Source organism: Neoarius graeffei, chromosome 26 (assembly GCF_027579695.1).
Source record: "Neoarius graeffei isolate fNeoGra1 chromosome 26, fNeoGra1.pri, whole genome shotgun sequence".
Classification (NCBI taxonomy): Eukaryota; Metazoa; Chordata; class Actinopteri; order Siluriformes; family Ariidae; genus Neoarius; species Neoarius graeffei.
The window spans coordinates 53,783,466-53,809,843 of record NC_083594.1 but is presented as its reverse complement, the minus strand read 5'-3'; the positions used below and the strand labels follow the sequence as shown (position 1 = coordinate 53,809,843).

The 26,378-nt window shown below is 40.9% G+C and overlaps 1 protein-coding gene across 1 annotated transcript; it reads right to left on the bottom strand.

Annotated features, from left to right (window-relative positions):
* Window positions 1-3,085: 3,085 nt before the first annotated feature.
* Window positions 3,086-25,389, bottom strand: LOC132874224 (uncharacterized). Its single transcript, XM_060910213.1, has 16 exons — window positions 25,377-25,389; window positions 24,758-25,072; window positions 24,625-24,678; window positions 17,940-18,254; window positions 17,470-17,784; window positions 17,335-17,385; window positions 17,029-17,070; window positions 16,293-16,346; window positions 16,085-16,135; window positions 14,922-15,005; window positions 14,791-14,809; window positions 14,649-14,680; window positions 14,529-14,560; window positions 14,373-14,439; window positions 3,461-3,501; window positions 3,086-3,255 (listed from the first exon to the last, which is right to left on the bottom strand). The coding sequence occupies exons 1-16, from the start codon at window positions 25,387-25,389 to the stop codon at window positions 3,163-3,165; spliced, it is 1,578 nt and encodes a 525-aa protein (XP_060766196.1). The 3' UTR covers window positions 3,086-3,162.
* Window positions 25,390-26,378: the final 989 nt, after the last annotated feature.

Sequence of the window (26,378 nt, the reverse complement as noted above, 5' to 3'; positions counted from 1 at the left end):
AACGTAAACTACAAGTCAAAGTTTTTCAGTATAACAATAATAAAGAAAAATGTGCTCAATTTAAAATGTATTGAAAATATTCGAAATCGGCTGATCGGTTCATTCATTATTATCCGTGAGTACAGAAACACTAGTAATAATTTCTGGATCATTGCTATAAACGTGGACTAATATTTCTTGGGAACCAATGGGTTAATGTCATGGAATGAACCAACCGACCAATCGCATTTTTTCTTCAGATGGTATCTGGGTAAATGAGCAGCTGTCTCAGCCAATCACATTTTATTGCTGGACGGGATCATATCACGACATCTTCCGGTAGATACCCGAAATCAGCTTTGTGCGTTGTGAGGCCAGCGGAGCAAAAAAAAAAAACCTTTTATTATGCTGAGCAATGTTTGATACATTTTGGAAAGTTGTTTTGGTTGCTTTATACGTTTCTTAGAATATTTAACTCGTCACGTCTGTGCTGCTCTCCTGGGTTGCTAGAAACAGTTGTGTTGCCCTGGCTTGGCGTATAAAATGTGTGCCCCCCCCAAGCAATTCAAGGCCCGTCCGTCAGTCCGTGTCTGGAACCGGGTCTGCCACGGTTGGTGATTGTCTCTTGGCAAGGAAAGGAAAGGAAAGGCTGGAGCAACCGGCCTCTCCGTGCGATGTCCAGTTTCCCCAAAGAGGAGAACGATATTTCTTTCGACGCACGATGCAATTCAATCGTAGCTCCTAGCTCGGGTGGCTCGCCATCCATAATGTCCTTGATCACGCGCTGGATGCGTGATCTTCAAAAGTAAACTTTTGGTCCGCGATTAATAACTTAAAAAAAAGAAAATGTACAACTTAACCACAGTCTATCGGCATAGACAGAATGTTAAATAAAACACTTATAGAAAGAAAATAATCGTCAAATACACTTGGTATCTCTGCCCCTTTCTTTCTTCTCGCTGGAGCTCTACACAAGCGCGGCTTCACCTGTTCTTGCTTCCTCGATTCTGCTAAGAATCTTCTGGAAGAGAACGACTATCAGTGCTGTGATTGGCTGATAGATATGGCCTTTCAACTTTTTAAACCAATGATAAAATAAATTACTAAAACCATGAAATACTCGTTTTAATCCTATTTATCTATTTTAGACGTTTTTTATATCACTAAAGGAACTTATTTAAATGATGAAATTCTGCTTAATATTTATTCTTATTTATTCAACTATTTATTAACCAAGGCCTATTTTCACCTGGGTTACACTACACTCACCAGCCGCTTTATTAGGAACACCCATCACAAACACCTGCTGTTCGTTTTCTGCATTTCTCGAAGCTTCAGTTAATGTTCACAATGTTCCAGCATCAGAATGAGAAAACCTGTGATCTCAAAGTGTGACTTTCTTTCACTGTGGCATGGGTGTTGGTTTGAGGCGGATGGTTTGAGTTGGTTTGAGTGTGTCAGAAGCTGCTGATCTCCTGGGGTTTTCACACACAACAGGCTCTCGAGTTTACACAGGCAGAATGGTGCCAAAAACAAAAAACACTGAGTGAGTGACAGTTCTGTGGGTGGAAACAAACGCCTTGTTGATAAAAGAGGGTCAGAGGGAAATGGACAGATTGGTTCAAGCTTTCTTTTTTGCCAGGAAGGATATAGTAACTCATATAATCACTCTTTATAATCGTGGTGAGCAGAAAAGCATCTCAGCATGCACCAGAAAACAGAAGAACACAGTGGGTTCCACTCCTGCAGCCAAGAACAGGGATCTTAGAATCAACAGCAAGTTCTTATTAAAGTGGCCTATTGTTTATATCAGTAATTTAATCAAAAGTAAGGAATAAAACAATCTGTGCCATGCTGTTTTCAGAAAATAATGAACAACAGGTTGGTGAGATGAAGCTGACTTCCTGTAACTGACATTTGATTCTTTTCAGATTGCAGAATGTCGACAGGTTTTTTATTCCTCTTTCAAAATTTAACGTATGGAAATAAAACGAGACTGTGGTAGAAGGGGCGTGGTCAAGCGTCAGCTGTGGATGGAGAGGAGGCGAGTCGCACTGGCAGGTAATGTGTGATGATTCTCACCCGTGTCTAATCACCAGCAGTTGTTTACCGATGTTTGTTGTGTGTGTGATAAATTAAGTTAGCTGAAAAGTGAGTGTGCAGAAAGTAAAGTGTGTTGCATTACCACCATTTAGCAGACACTTTTATCCAGTGCAACATACAACACACCCAGAGCAGCCTGGGGTGCAGTTCAGGGCCTTGCTCAAGGGCACTTCAGCCATTCCTGCTGGTTAAGGGAATCAAACTGGCAACCTTTCAGTCCCAAACCTGCTTCTCTAACCATCAGGCCATGACTTCCCCCTTTGAGTCATCCCAAGCCTGCCTCTTGTTTCCTCATTTTCCTACAAAACACAAAATATTCCAGAGATTTTTTTTTTATCCATTTATAGTTACAGCTTTACTGTTCCAAACCACTGGCACTAGAGGCTCCTTCCATCACTGTTGAACAGAAACAGAAAACTTTGCTATATCAACAATTTTTTTAAATCCCTGTGATTAAAAAAGTTCCTGTGAATGAGCGGTTCCTCTCGACAGGGGATATCCTGGCATACACTCGGACCCCAGGGGGTGATGGTGTTGATGCCATGTTTGCTTCATACAAACCTGTGATTTGAAGAATCTGGTCATGCTGTTGATAAAATGTTGTGACTGTGTTTCACAAGAGAAGCCTTTTTTCATTGTTCTACACAATTACAAAACTTCAATAATGTACAATAAACTTCACACTTTTTAAAAAACTTTATTTCAATATTGAAGTTGAAAGAAGTTGAAAAAAGGCACGTATAGTTTAATGATAAATTGTGATAACCTTGGGGGCGTCGTGGCTCAGGTGGATAAGGTGCCATCCCAGGGACCCAGGTTTGATTCTGACTTGAGGTCATTTCCCAATCTCTCTCTCCCCCTCTCTCTCTCTCTTCTGCTCATTTCCTGTGTCTACACTGTCCTATCCAAATAAAGGTGAAAAAAGTGCAAGAAAAATATCTAAAAAAAAAAAATTGTGATAAGCCAAACAGCAGCTTGAAGTTAATTTTCTTAAAGTTCCAGAGCTGAGTATTAAATTTAAGGCATGTGTTGCATCAAAAAACATAAAAATGAGAAATAATTTACACTGTGTAAGGTGCATCAGTGCATCTGCAGCAGGCTGTACACTGCGCCTTTATCTTTGGGGCCCACTTGAGTGTCAGTGATGGAATAGTGCACGTGCTCGCCATCATCCTAAAAGTGTCAGAGCAAAACAGGAACACATCAACCATCAGCAGCGTTTTAAAAGAAGATTTTTTCGACTTGCATTAAAAACCGGTGTGTTTCAGGACAGTTACCAATGACAGCAATGACACACTGCAAGACTGCAATGTTCAAACCAGACCACAAAGCAGAAGAACAGCTCAGCAGACGTCACATTCCTAAAGCTGTTACTCACCTCTGGTTTCACAGAATCTTCTTTTCTGTCTGAGCTGCTCTCTGAAAATTAATTCACATGATTCAGAGCGTTAAAGTCGTCACACAGTGGCATGACATGCAGATTATTCAACAGTGATTCACAAAGGTTTTTTTTTTTTTTTCAGCTACACCATCACCTTTTACTGCACTTTTCCAACAATTATCAGAAAGAAGATGAATAGATTGTTTGTTTAATAATAGAGAATGAGACCGTGATGCCGATCACATTCCTGATTGTTACAAATTCATCCGAAAAGTTTTCTGCATATTGTGATTTGTCGAAGTCGTATGATTTTTTTTAAGAGTCTGTTCCTGAAGAAATGAACATAGGCTCAATGTAAATATTCCTCAGTCACATGATGTGGTGAGTGTTCTTTTTTCATTTTTCATTCTTGTTTTTTAAAAAAGAAATATATTTAACAGTTATAGTCTGCATGTTTCGGGAAACAATGTGCTCGTTGTTGTTTCACGTTGCACATTGGCAACGCAGCCCATGCACTCAGAGAACATGTCATGAGATGTTTATCAGATTTGGTTTTGAAGATAATTCAACTGTAAGATCTGAGAAAAGACAGCAGCTCAGCTACCAATGAAAAGTGAAAGTTGGTTTTGGTCAAACACCAGCATTGCATGAATGTAGTCGGGTGATGGCAGCCCCTCTGAGACGGGCTGTAACAGGTGACAGGTTACCATTAACAGGAAGGAGATAGAGATCCACCATCAGCTGAGCTGAGAGTCACATAGTGCTCCCAGGGGCGGAGCTAAGGGGTGGCCAGGGGGGGGGGGGGGGGGGCTATGGCCACCCCAGGGCACGCCTTGGCCCCGCCCTGGCCACCCCAGGGCTGGACAATAAAATTTATAAAACCAATATGTCCCACGAAATGTTAGTTCCGCCCGCTGGATTTTTGTTCCGCCTATTTGGTTTCTGCAGGGATGCCACTGGCGGCTCGTTAATAGGGGCGATTTGGGCGACGCACTCCCAAACAGGGAGGGAGATTTTTTTTTTTTATCACTCCTACTACCACGGCAACAGTAATGTCATTGTCCAATCAGGCTAAGGTCGCGCCTGGTGTAGCCACGCCCTTTTGGGGCGATTTCTGTCAGGTTCAGATTTGCCCCAAAATCTCCCATTGACACTAATGGTACGTACGTTTTTTTCGAAAAATCATGCTCCCAATGCATTTTCTATTAGGTTTTATGTGCTCGCACAAGCAGCGTGCTTACGTCATACGCCTGTTGCGCCGCGCAAGTGTTGCCAGATTGGGCGGTTTTAAGTGCATTTTAGCGGGTTTTGAACATAATTTTGGGCTGGAAAACGCAACTTGCGCGGGAAATGTGTGAACATTCTATGAAGAAGATGGCGAGTGTTGAGTGCAACAATACGATAGCGGCTCTGAAAGAAGTTCCCTTTAGTTGTCGTACCAATGAGGAGAAAACGGCAATCAAACAGCTAGGACCTCCTAGACCGAATTTAAACATCAAGCAAGTGTCTACGAAGGGGGAGAAGACCTACTCAAGAGGTTTTAACAAGAACTGGTACCACCAGAAAACTTGGCTAGCTGGCTGTGATGTAGTCAATGCTCTTTTTTGCTACCCTTGCGTTCTCTTCCACCCTGGAAGTAGCACAGCAGACGGTACAGTGATATCTGATATTTGAATTTACTAGGCAAAAGGTTTTTGTGTGTGTGTGTGTGTGTGTGTAACCAATGGCAGTTTAACATTGCCATGTTTTTGTTTTACCAATGGCAGTTTAACATTGCCATGCTTGGAATCAGACATGTGGACTCGAGTCATGTGACTTGGACTCGAGTCAGACTCGAGTCACCATTTTGATGACTTGAGACTTGAAATCCCTAGATGAGGAATGACTTGCAACTCGACTCGGACTTGCACGCTGTTGACTCGAGACTTGACTTGGACTTGACAGTTTTAGCTTGCAATGACTTGGCGTATCAGGTATAAATATTCTTTTTTTTCCCCCCTCGATTTTGAATCCAAGTACACTCGTTATTATTTGAATGCGGTGTAGCTCCTTGTCCTAGGCTACGGCAGCTCAATCCACTAGCACTAGGTGTCACTCAAGCACTTCAACTGGTTCAAATGAAAAAACAAACGGTGATGGCCAACGAGGACGCTGAACATTGATGACGCTGAATGATGAACGGACGGATAAAAACATGATTCCCCGCGTAATTTCCTTTGGATTTAAAGAATACTCCAATACAGATGGCAAACGCATTGCTACGTGCAGAACATGTGGAGCCACAATTTCGGACAGCCAGTCAACCACATCAAACTTCGTTCGTCACCTGAGGCTGCATAAGGACAAGTAAGTAACAAAGCTAGGCTACAGCTAGCAAGAATCTGTACAGGCTAGTTGGTGGCTAGAAGTGGAATGTGTTAATATATTAACGCTGTCAGGGATTTGTTTTGCTTTGCTGAATATAAAATAGTGAAGTAGATTTTTTTTTATTGGATTGCTTTTGTGCTCAGTCTAGTGTTAGATTATGTGGGCTAGGCTACCAGTTAACACACATTGGGAAGGCATAGCCAGAAGGTGGTGATTTGGGCCGAATCCCATTTCACCCCTTGGACCAACCCCTTGGCCCTTCCCCTCCATTTTGCGCGTTCACGTGAAGGGGTAGGGGTATCCCAATCCCAGTTAACGCGGAGGGGTAGGGGAAGGGGGAGGGCTTCTGTACCCCTCCAAACGGAGATTTTCCTGGAGCTGACTCCGAACGAAGGGGTTTGAGTGATTTCCCACAATGCCATGCGGATTTCAGCGAGATTTCATGCGGATTTCATAAAGATGGCGGTTCCCGCGGCGAAAGATTGTCATAAATGTATTTTCTCCATTATTTACGTGTTTTAAGTTGTTATCCAGAGGAAACACGCCGCTTGATTCGCTTTCGAGCTGAGAATGAGCAGCGATTTCTGAAATCCAAGCTGCTGCTAAAAAGCTTTGGGAGTGAGTATTGTTTTCGGTTGCTTTACTGCGTACGTTTTGTTCTGTTATTCTCGCTTTTATTGTTTACATGAGTGTTCTGACACTTCATTCTGTCGGATGTGGTGCACGAAGCGCCAAAGATATCCCATTCAGTGGTGTTAGTTAACAAATCACACCCTGCCAGCAGAGATTTCTGTTCTGGCTCTGACTGTAGCGGCTGGTCGCAGCCAATGACGCATTTGGTCACGTTTTGCTAACGTAAATGCTGACGGAGGTACGCGATGACGTATGCGATCGTTGAAGGGCTATCCCAATACGTAAGGGTTGAATTTCAAGCCCTATCCCTTGTAGCTCAGTTTCAAGGGGAAGGGCCAAGGGGAAGGCGGAGGGGAAGGGGGAGGGGGAGGGGTAGAAATTAGAATTGGGATTGGGCCTTGGTCAGAGCAGAGAACGTTTACAAGATTGTTATAAAGGCTCTGGTCAGAACGACACAGACTTATAAGAAACGGACAGCAAAGGATAAAACGTGAATCAAATAAACAGTTACCCAGGCTGCAAGCTAAGTATGTAAAACAGAAGTTCGCTCTTTGCAATGGGAAAGTCAGTGCTTGTCATGAAAGGCATTTAAACCACTGAGACGAGATGACTAGCAATGCAAGTTAAACCAGGCGTTTAACTGTTTGCTACGTACTGCACCAAGTCGTGGACGCTGTGCGATGTGTGTTATTAGTGCTGGGATTACGTGTCATCAGAGACATTCAATTCTATTCTCTTCCTCTCTCTGGTGTCATGTAGGCAATGTGAATAATGGGCCATTTGGGCTATGTAAAATGTAAGCTCAGCTGACGTTTTATAGCGCAGTACATCCCGACAGATTGGAGTGTAGCCTACTCCGACGCGAAGCATTATCCCACAGTCTTTTACCCAAACGACAGGGCACACAATGCCTCTACATAGCGTGGCTTTACCAGTGCATTTATTAGTCTCTGGCAAGAAACCAAATTCGCCAAAAGCACGCAACTTGGATCTGGAGGATTCCGCTGAACATTCTGAAATTCACAACAACTGTTTATTCTACTTTATTATACGGCTCTCTAGAATGTTGCCAGGGCTTCATTCTCACATTCTGGCCAGAGCCCTAGAGGACTCTGATTCTGGCTACATCGTCACAACGTTCTGTGTTTACTGAGGCTACCGGTATTTTAGCGAGTGTTTAGTGAATGCATTGTGGTCTAGCTAAACTGGGAACATCCTGGCTGGCTTGTATTAAACATTATACTGTGTATAAACAAATATGTTCAGATTAAATGAACTCAGACTTTGATATTGAAAATGATAAAAACATGTTAATATCTACATGATTAAAAACAGAAAACAAGTAGGCCTACTAATTTTACTTTTTTTTTCTTGTTTAGATTTGCAGAATATCTGAAGAACAAGATCATCCCAAGTGAGACAGAGCAGCCGTCCATTTCTGGATTCCTTACTGCAAAAGATACACAGTACAATGCTACCCACCCACAACAAAAAGCCATCACAAATTCAATACTAACAGATTTGGTCATTGGATGCAACATCCCTCTCTCAGTAGTGGAGAACAGATATTTCCGGAATTTTTTGTCAGTTAGTTGGTCTCTCTCACACACACAAATGTACTCAAGTCACGTTGTATTGTGTTAAAGGCATGTCATGTTGTATGTTGGGACAGTGCCTAACTTCAGAAGGAAAACCATTCTTTGATTCTAAAAGTACACAGATCATCTGTTAGCTTGGACTTTGAGTTTCATGTCTTAAAATGCACATGAAAAGCATTTTTATGTGAAAAATGACATGAATGAAATGAAAAGAAAATGATTTTTGTTACACAGTACCAGTACTAGTTTTGTTTAGAATTTTGTTTTAATTTCTCACTAATTTTCCAATAAAAAATGTAAGGAAATGGTCATACTTTCACTCATTCTCACACCCTTAGCCTCAGATGTACACTGACTCACTCAAACTAAACTCACTGAAAATTTAAGATGCTTTACTAACGTTAACTAACTAATCATTGTCTCCTCTGAGATTCTTTGATTGTCTTGGGGCACAAGCTCTAAAACATTTTAAAATGGAAAAGAATGGGTGTACTGTAGTTCCTTGTGCTGACTCTATGAATCATTGACATTACATTTAGCAGACATTTTTATCCAAGGTGACTGGCAAAGGAGGACATACACTGCAGTGTGGAGAGGTTATACATTTGTGATCAAAAATGTGTTGATTGCCTGTAGAATAAATGGTGACTTGTTAGGGACTTGGAAAAAAATGAGACTTGGACTCGACTTGGCTTGGGTAGGACTTGGACTTGGACTTGACTTGGTCAAAAGTGCCTTGACTTGTGACTTGACTCGGACTTGAGTGGTAGGACTTGAGACTTACTTGTGACTTGCACATTAGTGACTTTGTCCCACCTCTGCTTGGAATATTTCAGTAGCCTCAAGTTCTCTCTGACTTGGTGTAAATTAAGCATATTTTCAGTTTTTATATATTGTACAGTATATGTGTTCATTGGAGCCAGCAGCACCTTACCTTTTTTCCAACTTGTTAAGCCAAGTTGCACTGACTACAAAACCTTGTGTAACCTTGTGTGTATATAGCTAAATAACTAAAGCCTTTTGTGTTCATTGACATGCTTGTAATACTTTAAATTTCCTTTTCGGGCATGGCTTTCTGGAGGAATTCTTGGGGAAAAAAACTGCAGAATTTATTTAGAATTATTATTTGTTGTTAAAATGGTGCAATTCCATATAAAAAAAAACACATAATGAAGCTGCACATGTTTGTTTGATGGTTATGCTTTTCTTCATCTTTTTCAAAACTTAAATAAACACTTGTTTTGGATTTATATCCTGCCACTTTAATTGCATTCTTTAGAATGAAGAAATTAGAATATGTTTATAATTAAGAATTTGTGTCTACTTATTATAGAATACTGGAATAATATGAGAAAATAAATAAGTAATGTAATACTAATTGATTGTGATGCCAAATGTTTTGCTTTGAAGGCTTCACAATGAATCTTCCTTAGTTTTAGCCTGGCAAGCCAGACTAAATGTGAATATTTGCCACTCGTAGGCAAAAATATTTTTGGCCGCTAGGCAGGTGGGTCTAGTTTACTAGGCTACCTTAGTTTGCCACCTTTAACTTGTTCAGTGTTGCCACCTAGTGGAGAGAAGAGATATTGTCTATATTGATATCTGAATTTACCAGGCAAAAACAAGTTCGGCCAATTGATTTGCTACCTAGGTCAATTTACGTCAGTCCTGTGGACATTTATGGTCCGTGTAGACATAACGGGGGAAAATTGCCCCCCCGAAAAAAAATTCAGGAGCCGCCACTGAGGGATGCATATTACCGTAGCACATAAACATTTCACGCGTTCAAGCAGCAGGTGGTATCAGATAGTCATGCTCTAATCCGACAACACAACAACCTACGAACTACGTGAACGTGCGATTAATTTGGGATGTAAGTTATTCATCTCTTATACTCTCTTCAAGTTTTCTCATTTTGTAGACAGACAGTTACAATTCTGTCCTCAGACAAGTCAGAGTTTACAGAAATCTCCCGAGTTTCCAGAAATCTCCACTTTGCCCGGGGTTTTTGAAAGTATCCGTTTTCAGTGACTGAAACCTTCGTTTACATGTAAATGCAACCGTATAGATAAATATGCGTCTTTATAGATATCCGGCTACAGTGGGATTTGTGCTGTGTGCACACATAGATAGATAGATAGATAGATAGATAGATAGATAGATAGATAGATAGATAGATAGATAGATAGATAGATAGATAGATAGATAGATAGCAAAACGTCGGTGGTTTTGGATTGTACGACTCAAAAGAGAAAATTACGTTGGCAAGTTAGCTGTCTGTGAATCACTTTGCTCGCTCTAACCGCTGAATACAACTTTTAAAGTTAATGTTTGTCTGTTACATGAAAATATAGAGATGTTGTGTGTTACTGGTGGGAGAACACATTGATTAATAATTGTCACACTCACTCATACACAACACTCATGCATTCTCTCAACACACACACACTCTCCCCTTACCCCTCTCTCTCACACACACACACACACACACACACACACACACACACACACACACAGACACACTCTCCCCCTACCCCTCTCACACACACACACACACACACACACACTCCCCCTACCCCTCTCATGCACCACATTTCTATATTTACCGTACATGCAACACACTCACTCATACACAACACTCATGCACTCTCTTAACACACTGTCTATCTCACTCTCACGCAAACAATTTGTGCACTACATTTCTATATTTACATGTAACATTCATACACTCTCAACACAGACACACAACTCATGCACTAAATTTTTACATTTAAATGTAACACTCATGCACTGTCTTAAAGGAACAGTCCACCGTATTTCCATAATGAAATATGCTCTTATCTGAATTGAGACGAGCTGCTCCGTACCTCTCCGAGCTTTGCACGACCTCCCAGTCAGTCAGACGCGCTGTCACTCCTGTTAGTAATGTAGCTAGGCTCAGTATGGCCAATGGTATTTTTTGGGGCTGTAGTTAGATGCGACCAAACTCTTCCGCGTTTTTCCTGTTTACATAGGTTTATATGACCAGTGACATGAAACAAGTTCAGTTACACAATTTGAAACGTGGCGATTTTCTATGCTATGGAAAGTCCGCACTATAATGACAGACGTACTAACACCTTCTGCGCGCTTCGACAGCGCATTGATACGGAGCTCAGATATCAATGCGCTGCCGAAGCGCGCAGAAGGTGTTAGTACGCCTGTCATTATAGTGCGCACTTTCCATAGCATACAAAATCGCCACGTTTCAATTTGTGTAACTGAACTTGTTTCATGTCACTGGTCATATAAACCTATGTAAACAGGAAAAACGCGGAAGAGTTTGGTCGCATCTAACTACAGCCCCAAAAAATACCGTTGGCCATACTGAGCCTAGCTACATTGCTAACAGGAGTGACAGCGCGTCTGACTGCGTCTGACTGACTGGGAGGTCGCGCAAAGCTCGGAGAGGTACGGAGCAGCTCGTTTCAATTCAGATAAGAGCATATTTCATTATGGAAATACGGTGGACTGGTCCTTTAACACTCTCTCTCTCATATATGAACACATACTTCACTCTCTTAACACACACTATGTCTTTCTCTCGCTCACTATAAGATACAACTCATGCACTCACAACACACACCCTCTCTTACACACACACACACACACACACACACCACTCATGCATGATGCACTACATTTCTATATTTACATGTAACACGCTCACTGGTATACACAACACTCGTGCACTCTCAACACACACACACTCACCCACAGACCACCCATGCACTACATTTCTATATTCACATATAACACACACACCACTCATGCACTACATTCCTATATTCACATATAACACACAGACCACTCATGCACTACATTTCTATATTCACATACACACAGACCACCCATGCACTCTGAACATACACTCTCTCTCTCACACACACACACACACAACTTATGCACTTCATTTTTGTATTTACATGTAACACATCTTCACACACACACACACACACACACACACACACACACACACACACACGCGCATACATTTTGCAACTCAACACATTTAGTTTGTACAGTACTTACAATGGACAATGTCACATGTTGTAAGTGTTTACGTATGTTGTATGTATGAGTTAAGTAGACAAGTATTTTCCTTTGCCTGAGCAAAGCACTCTTTATTCAAGCCTGACTCATATCCTTACTACTTCCCAGGTGCCTGGGACAGGTGATCTTTTAGTTTTTACTTTTGCATTTTAGTAGTGATCGTTAAAATCCTGATGCTTAACTAGAGTAAACAAGTTGGATGGTTTCTTTGTTTTGCAGATGCTTTATGTTACATAAATAAATTCATCTCATCTCATTATCTCTAGCCGCTTTATCCTTCTACAGGGTCGCAGGCAAGCTGGAGCCTATCCCAGCTGACTACGGGCGAAAGGCAGGGTACACCCTGGACAAGTCGCCAGGTCATCACAGGGCTGACACATAGACACAGACAACCATTCACACCTACAGTCAATTTAGAGTCACCAGTTAACCTAACCTGCATGTCTTTGGGGGAAACCGGAGCACCCCCACGCGGACACAGGGAGAACATGCAAACTCCACACAGAAAGGCCCTCGCCGGCCCCGGGGCTCGAACCCAGGACCTACTTGCTGTGAGGCGACAGCGCTAACCACTACACCACCGTGCCGCCTACAGGAAATCAAATCTAGCCAATTCAAAATTTTCCGGGGAAGGACCCCTGGAACCCCCCCCCCCCTTATTTAGTCACAGCATGGCCACCCCTTGTGTATCCTTGGCCCCTCTTTGGCCACCCCATGTAAAACAAATCCTGGCTACGCCACTGAGTGCTCCTGGGTACAATAATTCATAAACATAGTGCCAACCTCTATGAATATGCTGATGACACACAGCTGTGAGTTCAAGACAAGTAACAGACCCCAACTGAATAAAGTCAGTGTGGAAAGGACACCAAACACCAGATGTGGAGGACTGTCCCTTTGGCTTTGAGAAGAAGAAGAAGAAGAAGGTATTTATTTCTCACATATACATCACATTAAAGTGAAATTCTTCTCTTTGCATAGCTCAGCTTTTTTGGAACTTGGGTTCAGAGCCCAGGGTCAGCGATGATACTGTTCCCCTGGAGCACAAAGGGTTAAGGGCTTTGCTCAAGGGCCCAGCAGAGTCAACTTGAACCCCCGATCTTCAGCCACAGAAAAATCACGACTGTTTTACAGGGTCCAGTGGCTGCTGGAAAAATAAGCAGAAGCGTACTGAGTTGAAACGGTGGCAGCAATAAACATGAGTGTGATTTTCGCTGAGTTTGACCACAGGCGTTGCATGTTTGAGCTGCTCATTCCCAATTTCTTTCACCACTTCTACATCCTTATGTTTTTGTTTTTGTGTGGATGTTTCAAAGTACCATGATGTTACTGTATGTGATGCAGTGTTGTAGTCGAGTCACTAAACCTTGAGTCCGAGTCCAGTCTTGAGTCCTCAGTGTTCAAATCTGAGTCAAGTCCAAGTCATCGAAGAAAATTTCGAGCTGAGTCTGAGTTGAGTCCACTATTGATCTGAGTCGAGTTCGAATCAAGTCTGAGTTGAGTCCACTATTGATCTGAGTCGAGTTCAAGTCAGAGAACAAGACTCCAACCGCACCATTCAATGGTGGCTGTTGCTGCCTTGATGAGAAACCATTTATGGTGCACGTGTGAGACTCCGCTTGGCGCGTGCGCTGTCCAGAGCGCGCCCGAGAGTCTATCTGATGCACACACCAAGGCGCGCAGATGTGACACTCTCACACAAAATTCAAACAAAAATTAATGAAGATATAAATATCTTATGCCAAATTATTATGGCATGTTACAAAAAATAAAGATAAAATCTGAGTCCTCATCTCATCTCATCTCATCTCATTATCTCTAGCCGCTTTATCCTTCTACAGGGTCGCAGGCAAGCTGGAGCCTAACCCAGCTGACTACGGGCGAAAGGCGGGGTACACCCTGGACAAGTCGCCAGGTCATCACAGGGCTGACACATAGACACAGACAACCATTCACACTCACATTCACACCTACGCTCAATTTAGAGTCACCAGTTAACCTAACCTGCATGTCTTTGGACTGTGGGGGAAACCGGAGCACCCAAAATCCGAGTCCTCATCGCCAATTTACGAGTCCTCATGCAGTTACGAGTCTGAGTCCAAGTCTGAGTCATCGGTGCTGAAGTCCAAGTCAAGAGTCCTTAAAATTAGGGCACGAGTCCTGGACTCGAGTATTACAAGCCTGATGTGATGTGTGTGAGTTTGTACTGTATGACTTACCGAAAAGCAGGGACGGTGAGGGGACTGAGCTGATCACAGAATAAGTTCCAGGATCTTCCGAACCGGACTAAGCATCAGACAGAAGGAAAGAATATCAGTTTATACCGAAGCATTAATCATAACTGATCGTCATTAATGATCAGAAAAGCGACTTACTGTCTTCATCTTGTGCATGGATAACACGCCTTCTAGGAGAAGAATTAAAAAAACAAACAATTTTTTTTATCTTTATCAAGGCTCAGTGGCTCTAGAGAGGAAAGAAATGAATAAACGTACCCTGATCACCTTGGGTCAAGTCCATTTTGCGTCTGTTGGGGGAAGAAATCCACAGAAACACTCAGATAAACACGGCTATGAGGCGTTTCGATCAGATAAAACCAAAGATACACGATTAAGCTGAACACAGTAAATCTCTCACCTCTCAGCCGTCTGCTTCCCTGAAAAAGAAACAGAACAAACACCTTCTGTCAGATCTGAACGATCTCCATGATCAGTTTCACACAGGACGGTGTGCAGGAGAGACACGAGGAGATGAAGTTAAAGACTTACTGATAAAGCTGCAGAGACAGACGCTCATCATTCCAGCCAGTAAAACACAGACACCGAGGACTGACGGCAGCACCGACAAAGATCCTGAACACAATCGTGTAAAATTCAAGATGTTTCTGTTATTATTGGATAAAATATTGGAGAATTTGCAAATACAAAACGTCTGCTCAATATTTTCGTGTGGATATCGACAGCTGAAATATGTTTCATTGAAAAACAGTTGACGTGTTGAACACTTATTTCCCCCACTGTACATTTAATGCGATATAAATATTATGTTTTATACTGTAAGTTTATGGAGGAAGGTGAAATGTACAGTATGAGCTCTAAATCTGTGAAAGGAACAGAACGTTCACGATAATCCAAAAATATTTATATTACAATGATTTTTAAAGTTTGGATTTTTAATCCAAAACTATTAAATAAACAAAATTCTCTTGCTAGTCATGAGTTTTTAAGCCTCTTGTGGTGTTTACATAGGAAATAAAGTACCAGTCAAAAGTTTGTACACACCTTCTTCGAATTCAGTGTTTATCTTTATTTTTATTAATTAAAAGTCACGTTGTGTCTTAAAGTAATGATGGATGTCGTTTCTCTTTACTTAGTGGTTTGGATCTTGATGTGATACTGGACGGATTACTTGATTTGTGTTTTGGGCTGTTTACTTACTGTGTGTTTTTTTATTATTTACTATTTACTGTTTGATCTCAAAAGCATTAAGAAGCAAGAAACTCGTCCACTAATTAACTTTTGATGAGGCACCTGTTGATTGAAAAGTGTTCCAGGTGACTCGCTCATGAAGCTGGTTAAGAAAATGCCACTAGTGTACAAAGAGTCATCAAGGGGAACGCTGAACATGCTGAAGAATTGACATCAAAAATATCTTTTTTATTCACGCTGTTTTGTTGACCATATAATTCCATATATGTTCCAGATGTTATTTCATAGTTCTGATATCTTCAGTATTGTTCTACAATGTAAAAAAGTCAAAATACAGGGAAAAAAACCCTCTGAGTTAGGAGAGGAGGGGTGTACAAACTTCCGACTGATACTTTATGAACTGGAAAATCTCCAGAGAAATTTACAAAATGCAATAAAAACAATTTCAATTGTTTCCTGTAACTGAAGGATATAAACAGCGGGAGCTGAAGGAGTGAACTGACCTGCAGTCGGTTTCTTTCTGTCTGTGGTTGGAGTTGATGGTCCATGAGACTCTAACAAAAGGAAAAACAAATACATGTTAAAAAAGACCAAATAATTGTTTGTTGTATATCTGTAGAAAATAGAATGAAAAATATAATAATACAATTGAAAATGTATAAATGATGCACATTAAATGTTTAATGTTAAAAGTCTGAATTTAAATGGAACCTGCTCTCGTTTTCTCTTTAGTTGTGGATGACGTTGTTGAGGGAGAAGAAAAACCTGACAAAACAAAGAGCAAAATCTGAGATAAAAGAAACATTTAGAATTTACTGAATTATAGAAAATAAAGATGAAGGGGATTATTTTAATCCTAAAATCAACTGTTATCTAAAGTAATCGTCTCTAAGTGTGATATTTCTGTTCGATATGAATTCGTGAGTTTCAGTGAGGAGAACTGGCTGAGATCTGATGATGATGATGATGATGATGATGAGTATAATTTTGAGGAACTCTATCACGTTCAGCTCCAGGAGAGAATGATCAGATTATAACTGATATCAGTAAAACACAGATATGAATAATAAACAGTATCCTGTAACTCAGTTCATGGACTTTATCGTGTTGATGGGAATAAAACTGCACAAAGTTCACTCGAGCAGTTTCCAGTATAAAACCACCTGAACACAGGAACTCACAAATATTTACATTTCCATTACTCCGTGAATATAAATTAAGGAGAATAAAATGAAAACCTCAGAATTATAATGTGCATTAAAACTGAGTGACTGACCAGTCGGGGAGGGTTTAGTTGTGGGCCGCTGTTTTCAGTGATCTATAGGGTTTCCATGATTTGCAAATCATCACATTCTGTTTTTGTTTACAGTTTACACAGCGTCCCAACTTTTTTGGAATTGGGGTTGTCATTCCCACAGTGAGAACTACGACTCCACAATACACTCACTCATAGCTGTGGGTCTTGTGGTGATCAGACGAGTTGAAAGAACTGGAGAAGTGAGAAAACAAATGACACAACATCGAATAAAGACAATTTATGACTTTAAAATGATTAAACAGTGATGGATGAAGGAATAAACTGCAGGTGTGGATGGTGCTGTTGGTACCAGAACCAAATCTGATTGGCACAAATATTTACATAAACTACACACACTGATTTTTTTTTTTTTTTGCATTACTCCATGAATACAAATTAAGCAGAATAAAACGAAGACCTCAGAATTATAATGTGCATTAAAACTGAGTGACTGACCAGTCGGGGAGGGTTTAGTTGTGGGCCGCTGTGGTGTTTCAGGAAAGAAATCTAAAATACAAATGGATTAAAAATGAATCAGATTTATAAAGCGATGCACATCAAAGCCAAGTCATGTGATTAAATATAACTTACGCATCATGTTGTATTTCTTACTCATCGGAGAGCGAGCAGTCGGGTCAGAGGTCACTGAATAATCACAGCTCACTTCACGACTCTTTACTGACTGCAGACGATTAAACACATCATTTCTATCTGCTATAAAAACACAAACCGCCTTCCCAGAGTCTCTCTTCTGAAAGGATGTGTTTGAGAAAAACTGAGTTTTTTCTCCAGTGTAGAGATTACAGCTAAAATCAGCAGTTACTGACTCTGACCCTGGGATTTCACATGAAAATCTGAATTCATCAGACTGATCATCATAAACGACGCTTAGCTTTGGTTTCTGATCTGCAGAGAGATAAATAAATAAATTAATTAATTAATTAATTAAATATTCATGAATGAATTAATCAGTTGCATCAAATACTCCATTGTGAATGTTAATTGAGTAATTATAAATGTCTATTAGAAATGTTATGATCCACACAGACAATAATACACACTCGGTGTAATGTTGATCTTCCTCAGCACTGTGACTGGAGCTGGGCGAGAGTGAGGAGAAGGAGAACGAACAGAGTTATCCAACACATAGAAACAAATAATCCGAAGTGTTCCAGGAGACCTGCGTCCTGTCCACCTGATCAGATCAGAACCAGTGACTGAGAGCCGACATGATGGAGAGGATTTTACATTTTTGTCGTCTCCCTCTGGGTAGAAAGAACACCGAGACACTTTAACATTGTATGGAACAGAACAGTGAAGCTCCACTGATCCTCTCTCTGTGAGAACTTCAGGAGACACGAGCAGCTGAGGAACATCTACACACACACACACACACACACAGAGTCAGAACAACATCTTTCACCGACTTCTGAATGAAATGTCAAACTGATTCCTGCTGTAAAGTAAATCTACTCAAAACACAAATTCCCATGTTTATTAAACTGTACACCAAGACAAGAACTGAAGGAATGGAGAATAAACTGAGCAGCAAAATCAATAAAATATTTGGGCATAAACAGAACTAAAAACTTTTCCAAACTATACAGGATTAACTGACAGCTCTATCCAAACATATTTTTTTTTCCAAGATGGTGGCATGTGTAATGGCTGCTCAGTGTCTCTCTGGATTAATTCGTTTTTAATGGATTTTACTGCATTTATATATTCTCAATAAGTTGCAGTTTTTGCTGAAATCTTTTTGCAAGCTTTGAGAGAACTGTGGACTTTTAAGGGATCTAATGACAAATCTACAGGATATTTCTCCTTTGAATTACTCTGAAGCTAACTAGCTTCGGGCTGTCCCATCGTGCTGGGACCTGGGCTGGAGGGCCTACCCCTGTTGCATTCTCCTGGAGCTGAGCTGCCCAGCCTGGGGTCTGTTGTATCATCTTGGAGCTGAGCTATCCAGCTTGAGGCCTGCTACATCATTCTGGAGCTGAGCTAACCAGCTTGAGGCCTGCTGCATCATCCTGGAGCCGGGCTAACCAGCTTGAGGCCTACTACATTCTCCTGGAGGTGAGCTAACTAGCTTGAGGCCTGCTACATCATCCTGGAGCTGAGCTAATCAACTCGAGGCCTGTTGTATTCCCTTGGAGCTGGAGCCTGTGCCTATTACATTCTTGTGGAGCTGAGCTACTGTGGCCAGCTTGGGGCCTGCTGCATCACCCTGGAGTTTAGCCAACTAGCTTAGGCCTGCTACATTGCCCTGGAGTTGAGCTAACCAGCTTGAGGCCTGCTACATCTTCCTAGAGCTCAGCTAACCAGTTTGAGGCCTGTTACATCTTCCTAGAGCTCAGCTAACCAGCTTAGGGCTGCTACATCATTCTGAAGCTGAGCTAACCAGCCTGAGGCCTGCTACATCACCTTGGAGTTGAGCTAACCAGCTTAGGCCTGCTACAGTCTGGAGCTGAGCTAACCAGCTTAGGCCTGCTACAGTCTGGAGCTGAGCTAATCAGCTTAGGCCTGCTACAGTCTCATGGAGTACCTGTAAGAACCTTTACTTTTTAAGGGCTTGTTTCTTTTTCTGCTGATGAACATAAAGTGAGTCATAATGGCATTTTTCATTATTTTAATAAGTTTGTTGTTAGCCTGTGATATAAGACCAAACAATGTTGGTTTGGTGAGAACCCATAGCAATGTTTTTTGTTTGGGAATCAGTTATTACAGTGGCACCATTTTTAATGCTGTTCCTGGGCAACCACAGACTCATTTGGTATGGGCTTTAACCTCCTGGTCAGATGTATCGAAGTTATTACACAAACTCCAAAATGTTTTTTCTTTATATGACCTCACATTTTTGCCCAGTGAAAATAGTTGCCTGGCCCCGACATACAAAAATACTGGTTCAAAATGTAATGTGAAACAAAGATTGATAATTGTTTTACTTTTACTTCTATCTGGAAATGTGCAACCAAACCCTGGACCTGAACTGCAACTCACCCACACTCCGGCAGATTTTAAATCAATGCCTGGGCTCAAAATTGTTCATCTTAATGTGCGCAGTTTGTTACCTAAAATGGACATGGTCAAAATTTGGGTTAGATCAATAGATGCTGACATTGTCATTATCTCTGAAACGTGGCTGACAAAATCTATTACAAATGATGATGTCAGCATAAGTGGATACAACATCTATCGTACTGACAGGCTCAAAAAAGGTGGTGGGGTAGCCATCTATGTTAAATCAAGATTTGTTGCTTCAGTTGTTTTGTCTGAGTCCATTAGTAAGCAAATGGAGTTTTTGGCCTTAAATGTGGAAATAGCCAGATCCCTCTGTATAACTGTTGTTGGATGTTATAGACCTCCATCTGCTTCCAAGGAAGCATTAGCATCCTTACAACAACTTCTGTCCAAGTTAAACTATAATGAGCTTTTAATGGCAGGAGATCTCAATTGGGATTGGTTAAATATAACCTCTGAAGACTTCAAATCCTTCTGTGACTCTGTAAATTTTAGCCAGTTGATTAACCAACCAACTAGGCCAAATCCTAAATGTCCTGAAAAGTCAACATTGATCGATTTAATTCTAACAAATGCTCCACATAAATTTTCATCCATGGGTGTTTTCTGCAATGATTTGAGTGACCACTGTGTAGTTGTAGCTTGCAGAGACACAAAAATCCCTAAATGTAAACCTCGTATTATTTTTAAGAGAAACTTGAAGAAATTTAATGTACAGGCCTATCATCATGATTTGTCCTTAGTCAAATGGGAACATATAGATTTGTTGCCAGATGTTGAGCTAGCTTGGACATTTTTTAAAGATAACTTTGAGAAAATTGTAGATAAACATGCTCCCAAAAGAAAATTCAGGGTGAAGGGACGAGAAAACCCCTGGTTCTCTTCAGAATTGTCTGATGTTATTCATGAGCGAAATGAGGCATGGGCCAAAGCTAGAAAAAGTGATTCTGCTAGTGATTGGTCCATTTTTAGACAACTGAGAAATAAATGCACTTCTCTTATTAAAAAGGCTAAATCAGAATACTATTTGTCTGTTACAACTGATAATCTTAATAATCCGCAGAAATTTTGGAAGGTGATCAAGTTTTTATCTGTGAACAAAAGTCCTCAGACACTTCCTACTTTTGTTTTAAAAGACTCAGCCCCAGTGTATGATAGAACTGAGATCTTAAATTGTTTTAATAAGCACTTTGTGTCATCTGGGTCCTTGTTTGAAGCCACAAGAACTGTTCCCGTGCCTCATTGTACTACAAGCTCTGAAGCATTCTTTGGAGAACCTTTTACATTTGTACCTTCTACCATGCAACAAGTACGTAAGGTTCTTAAAACTTTGAACCACAGTAAACCTCACGGGCCAGATTTTATAGAGCCTTATTTTGTGAAAATGGCTGCTGATTTTATTGCACAGCCCATCACAACACTTTTTAATTTATCAATTGAAAACAAAGAACTACCTTCAGTTTGGAAGTCAGCCTTTGTTATTCCTCTTTTAAAAGGAGGTGATCCAGCCGTATTAACCAATTACAGGCCAATATCTAATTTGTGTATCCTGTCAAAAATCCTTGAATCTCTGGTGTGTGAGCAACTCAAAGATTTTTTATATTCAAACGACCTTCTTTCAAAGCTGCAATCAGGTTTTAGGAAAAAGCACAGTACTGTCACTGCTGCCACAAAAGTGATTAATGACATATTTGTTGCCCTTGATAAAAAACAGTACTGTGCTGCGCTTTTTATTGACCTGTCAAAGGCGTTCGACACTGTGGACCACATAGTTCTAAAGAAAAGGCTCTCCAGTTTTGGTCTTTCAGATCATGTAGTTTCCTGGTTCACAAATTATTTAAGTGATAGAACCCAATGTATCAAATATGATGACTTGTGTTCAGAATTTGTGGGTGTCCATAAGGGGGTGCCACAGGGTTCTATATTAGGTCCCCTCCTATTCATTATGTATATAAATGACGTGGGTCAAAATGTGTCTGATGCAAATATGCATTTCTATGCTGATGACACAATCATTTACTGCTGTGGGTCATCCCCTACTAATGCTGTTGAATCCTTGCAGAAGGCTTTTGATGTGATCCAGCACGCATTTCTGCAGCTAAAACTAGTACTTAACGTGGACAAGACTAAACAAATGTTGTTTTCAAAGCCAAGGAAGGGACTGTTAAACATCCCCACAGTATTCACTCTTGAGGGAAATGAAATAGAGGTGGTCCACTCGTATAAATATCTTGGTATCCTGCTTGATGACACCCTGACATTTAAAGCCCACATTGAAAATCTTGTTAAGAAACTTAAACTGAAGCTGGGTTTTTTATTTAGAAATAAATTTTGTTTTTCTTTTGATGTTAAGAAGCGCCTTGTCGCTGCAACTTGTTTATCTATTTTAGACTATGGAGACTTGTTGTACATGAATGCTTCAGCTCAATGCCTGAGTAAGATTGACTCTGTGTATCATGCTGCCCTGAGGTTCATCACTAATTGTAGGGCCTTGACCCATCACTGCGAACTATATTCCCGAGTCGGATGGCCATCATTGTCTGCCAGGAGGCTGACTCACTGGTATACCTTTATATACAAGGCAATACTTGGACTACTGCCACCCTACATCAGTAACCTAATTACATTGAGGAACCTTGACTCTTATGGCCTGCGCTCTAATGATCATTTGCTGCTCTCTGTCCCATCCGTCTGCACAGAGCAGGGAAAAAGAGCTTTTGTTTTCTCTGCCCCTACCACCTGGAACAAGCTGCAAAAGGACTTAAAAATAAAAGAACTTATTCCATTGAGCGATTTTAACTCCAGACTGAGAGCACTTGAGACAGCGTCTCTGATTTGTAACTGTTTTAAATGATTTTTTCTTTTTTCTTTAGACTTCTGTAAATTGTAATTTTAATTTTGTAACTTGTGCTGCCTCTTGGCCAGGACGCCCTTGTAAAAGAGATTATTAATCTCAATGGGTCTTCTTTCCTGGTAAAATAAAGGTTTAATAATAAAAAAAAAAAAAAAAAAAATTAACTATGAACACACTGATGAAACCATAAGGAAAGATACTGACAGATGGATCACTTTTCCACTGGGATTCAATGACAGGATAAATGTGGTAAAAATGAACATCTTGCCACATCTGTGATATCTGTTCTCATCTCTGCCTCTCCATATATCAAAAGATCAGTTCCTTCAATGGGATGAGCTCAGAGCAAGATTCGTGTGAGGAAGCAAACGACTTTGGAAACGTTATACCTCACTACTCCTGCCAAAAGACGGGGGGGGGCACTTCTGAATTTAAAATAATATTTTCATGCTGCACAACTGCGTCAACTAATCTCCTGGTGTAATGGAGGTTCTGTAGCTCGATGGAAAGATACTGAAGGTTCTGCTTTCAAATCCCCAATTCAGGCGAGTATTGGGGAATCAGAGACCCCCATCGATATAAAAGAGGAACTGGATCTTCACCCAGTGGTATATTTTACTCTCCATATACAGTACTCCACAGTGAAACAACTAAAAATAGGAAAGGAAGTTGGACGACTCAAATGGACGGCTTTCAATGACAAATTTATACCAAGAAAATTCAATAATAGATTTAAACATTGGGTGGAAAAATGAATGACAGCCATATGCACAATTATTAAAAAGGGTGAAATGAAAAGCTTTCAAGAACTAAACAAAAAAAACATATGATTGAATAAATCAGGACTTGTTTTGATATTTACCGTACAAATGTGGGACTATTATAGTAAAAATATTAAAATAAATGAGGATAAAATACATCTGAACATAAAGCGACATGTACAAGCTGATAGTAAAGCGATCCCTAAAAGCTGCCTTAGATTTGTACTGGTGTTTGACAGAAGCGAGAACAGATTCAACATTATCTGTGTTAGCTAAATGGGAAAGGGAGCTGGGTGAAGTGATTCCAGAAGAGATGTGGAAAACACATCAAACTACGATTCCTGCTGTAATTCTCTCCATCCTGAGAGTGTAAATGCACAGGGAGGGTTTCAGAAAGTTCAGAGTAAATTCATCTTCATATCTGTTTTTCTAAAATCTAAAGGAAGACATTAAACTGTAACGCGTCTGTTTTAACCTCCAGATGTGTGAGTTTGGGGAATTAAACTGTGACACCGAAAGAAATGAATTTACCAAAGCTTGATTCCTCTTTAATCACTAAATAACTTAACACATAATCTACAGAATATTGTTTCAAAAAAGAGGAAGATGTGAAATAAAATAAATGAATCTTACAAGTGTAACAGAATGCAGATTAAACTTCAGTCATGAAAAAGTGTAACAGAACCATCTCATCTCATCTCATTATCTCTAGCCGCTTTATCCTGTTCTACAGGGTCGCAGGCAAGCTGGAGCCTATCCCAGCTGACTACGGGCGAAAGGCGGGGTACACCCTGGACAAGTCGCCAGGTCATCACAGGGCTGACACATAGACACAGACAACCATTCACACTCACATTCACACCTACGCTCAATTTAGAGTCACCAGTTAACCTAACCTGCATGTCTTTGGACTGTGGGGGAAACCGGAGCACCCGGAGGAAACCCACGCAGACACGGGGAGAACATGCAAACTCCACACAGAAAGGCCCTCGCCGGCCACAGGGCTCGAACCCAGGACCTTCTTGCTGTGAGGTGACAGCGCTAACCACTACACCACCGTGCCGCCCGTAACAGAACCAAACAGCAGGAAATAAAATAAAATGAACTCACGTGCAGGAGATTTCTCAGGAGTGATGGACGACTGTGTTGGTGAAGGAAAGAAACCTGATGAACAACAGATGTGAATAAGTTCAAACACAATTCAAAGCTATAAAAGAAATTTAATTGATTAAATATAACTTACGCATCATGTTGTATTTCTCACTCATCGGAGAGCGAGCAGTCGGGTCAGAGGTCACTGAATAATCACAGCTCACTTCACGACTCTTTACTGACTGCAGACGATTAAACACATCATTTCCCTGTGCTGTAAAAATACAATCCGCCTTCCCAGATCTTCTCTTTTGAGATCTTTGGTTTTGGAAAAGCGGAGTTTTTTCTCCAGTGTAGAGATTACAGCTAAAATCAGCAGTTACTGACTCTGACCCTGGGATTTCACACACAAATCTGAATTCATCAGACTGATTATCATGACTGACGCTTAGCACTGGTTTCTGATCTGCAGAGAGATTAATTAATTAATTAATTAATTAAATATTCATGAATGAATTAATCAATTGCATCAAATACACCATTGTGAATGTTAATTGAGTAATTATAAATGTATATTAGAAATGTTATGATCCACACAGACAATAATACACAGTCGGTGTAATGTTGATCTTACTCAGCACTGTGACTGGAGCTGGGCGAGAGTGAGGAGAAGGAGAACGAACAGAGTTATCCAACACATAGAAACAAATAATCCGAAGTGTTCCAGGAGAGCTGCATCCTGTCCACCTGATCAGATCAGAACCAGTGACTGAGAGCCGACATGATGGAGATGGAGAGGGTTTTACATTTTTGTCGGCTCCCTCTGGGTAGAAAGAACACCGAGACACTTTAACATTGTGTGGAACAGAACAGTGAAGCTCCACTGATCCTCTCTCTGTGAGAACTTCAGGAGACACGAGCAGCTGAGGAACATCTACAATGATAAACAAAACACACCGTGTCATTAATACACACACTGAACATCAAACTGAATGTCACTGCTTGAAATCTCTTGAATTATTTTTGAAACGTCTCTTAGAACAAATCCCTCAAATCCCAGCACCATAATAACGACTCACTTTGAGAGCGAATGTCCAGAATCAGATGGAAGAAGAACAGGAGGACGAGCGCCGCCATTTCACAGCCACTGGACGAAGTGAAATCATCGAGACGCTCATCTGAAAATAATAGAATCAGGAAGCAGAACATTTAAGCCACAGGAAAACCACGAACACTCGAGTGTTTAACAGAATACACACCTCTCAACTGTGCTCAGGTTCACACACTCACTTCTGAGCAGTTTTATCAGACCTGAAAAAAAAAATTCCAGAAGCATGTAGAGTTTTATTGTCTCATCATTCTCGTCATATCCAAGTGTCCAGTGGAAGCGAACTGAGAGCAGTGAGGGACAAGATAATTACTGCACAACATGGAGTGCAAATTAGGAAACAGTTCACTGCATCCAGACAAGATACAGGACAGGAAATACACGTGAACCCAGTACAATAAGTCCAACACAACACAGCCCAACGGCTGAAGGAGCTCCAGGCCTGGCAGCGTGGATCATACAGAGTCCATCCAGCAAACAAGAGCTGACTGTACAACTGGTGTGTGATGAGGAAAGTCTGAAATAGATTTAAGAAGAAACCTTTATTTGTCACATGCAAGAACAGTGAAATTCATCCTCTGCATTTAACCCATCTGAAGCAGTGAACACACACACACACACACACACACACACACACACAGCCAGAGCAGCGGGCAGCCACACC

Excerpts from the sequence above, each read along its gene's own strand:
- LOC132874224 (XM_060910213.1), bottom strand. Across the intron at positions 16,136-16,292 it reads TAAAGAGAAAACGAGAGCAG|AGTCTCATGGACCATCAACT; the intron begins GTTCCATTTAAA and ends TCCTTTTGTTAG. Across the intron at positions 3,256-3,460 it reads AAGATTCTGTGAAACCAGAG|GATGATGGCGAGCACGTGCA; the intron begins GTGAGTAACAGC and ends TGACACTTTTAG.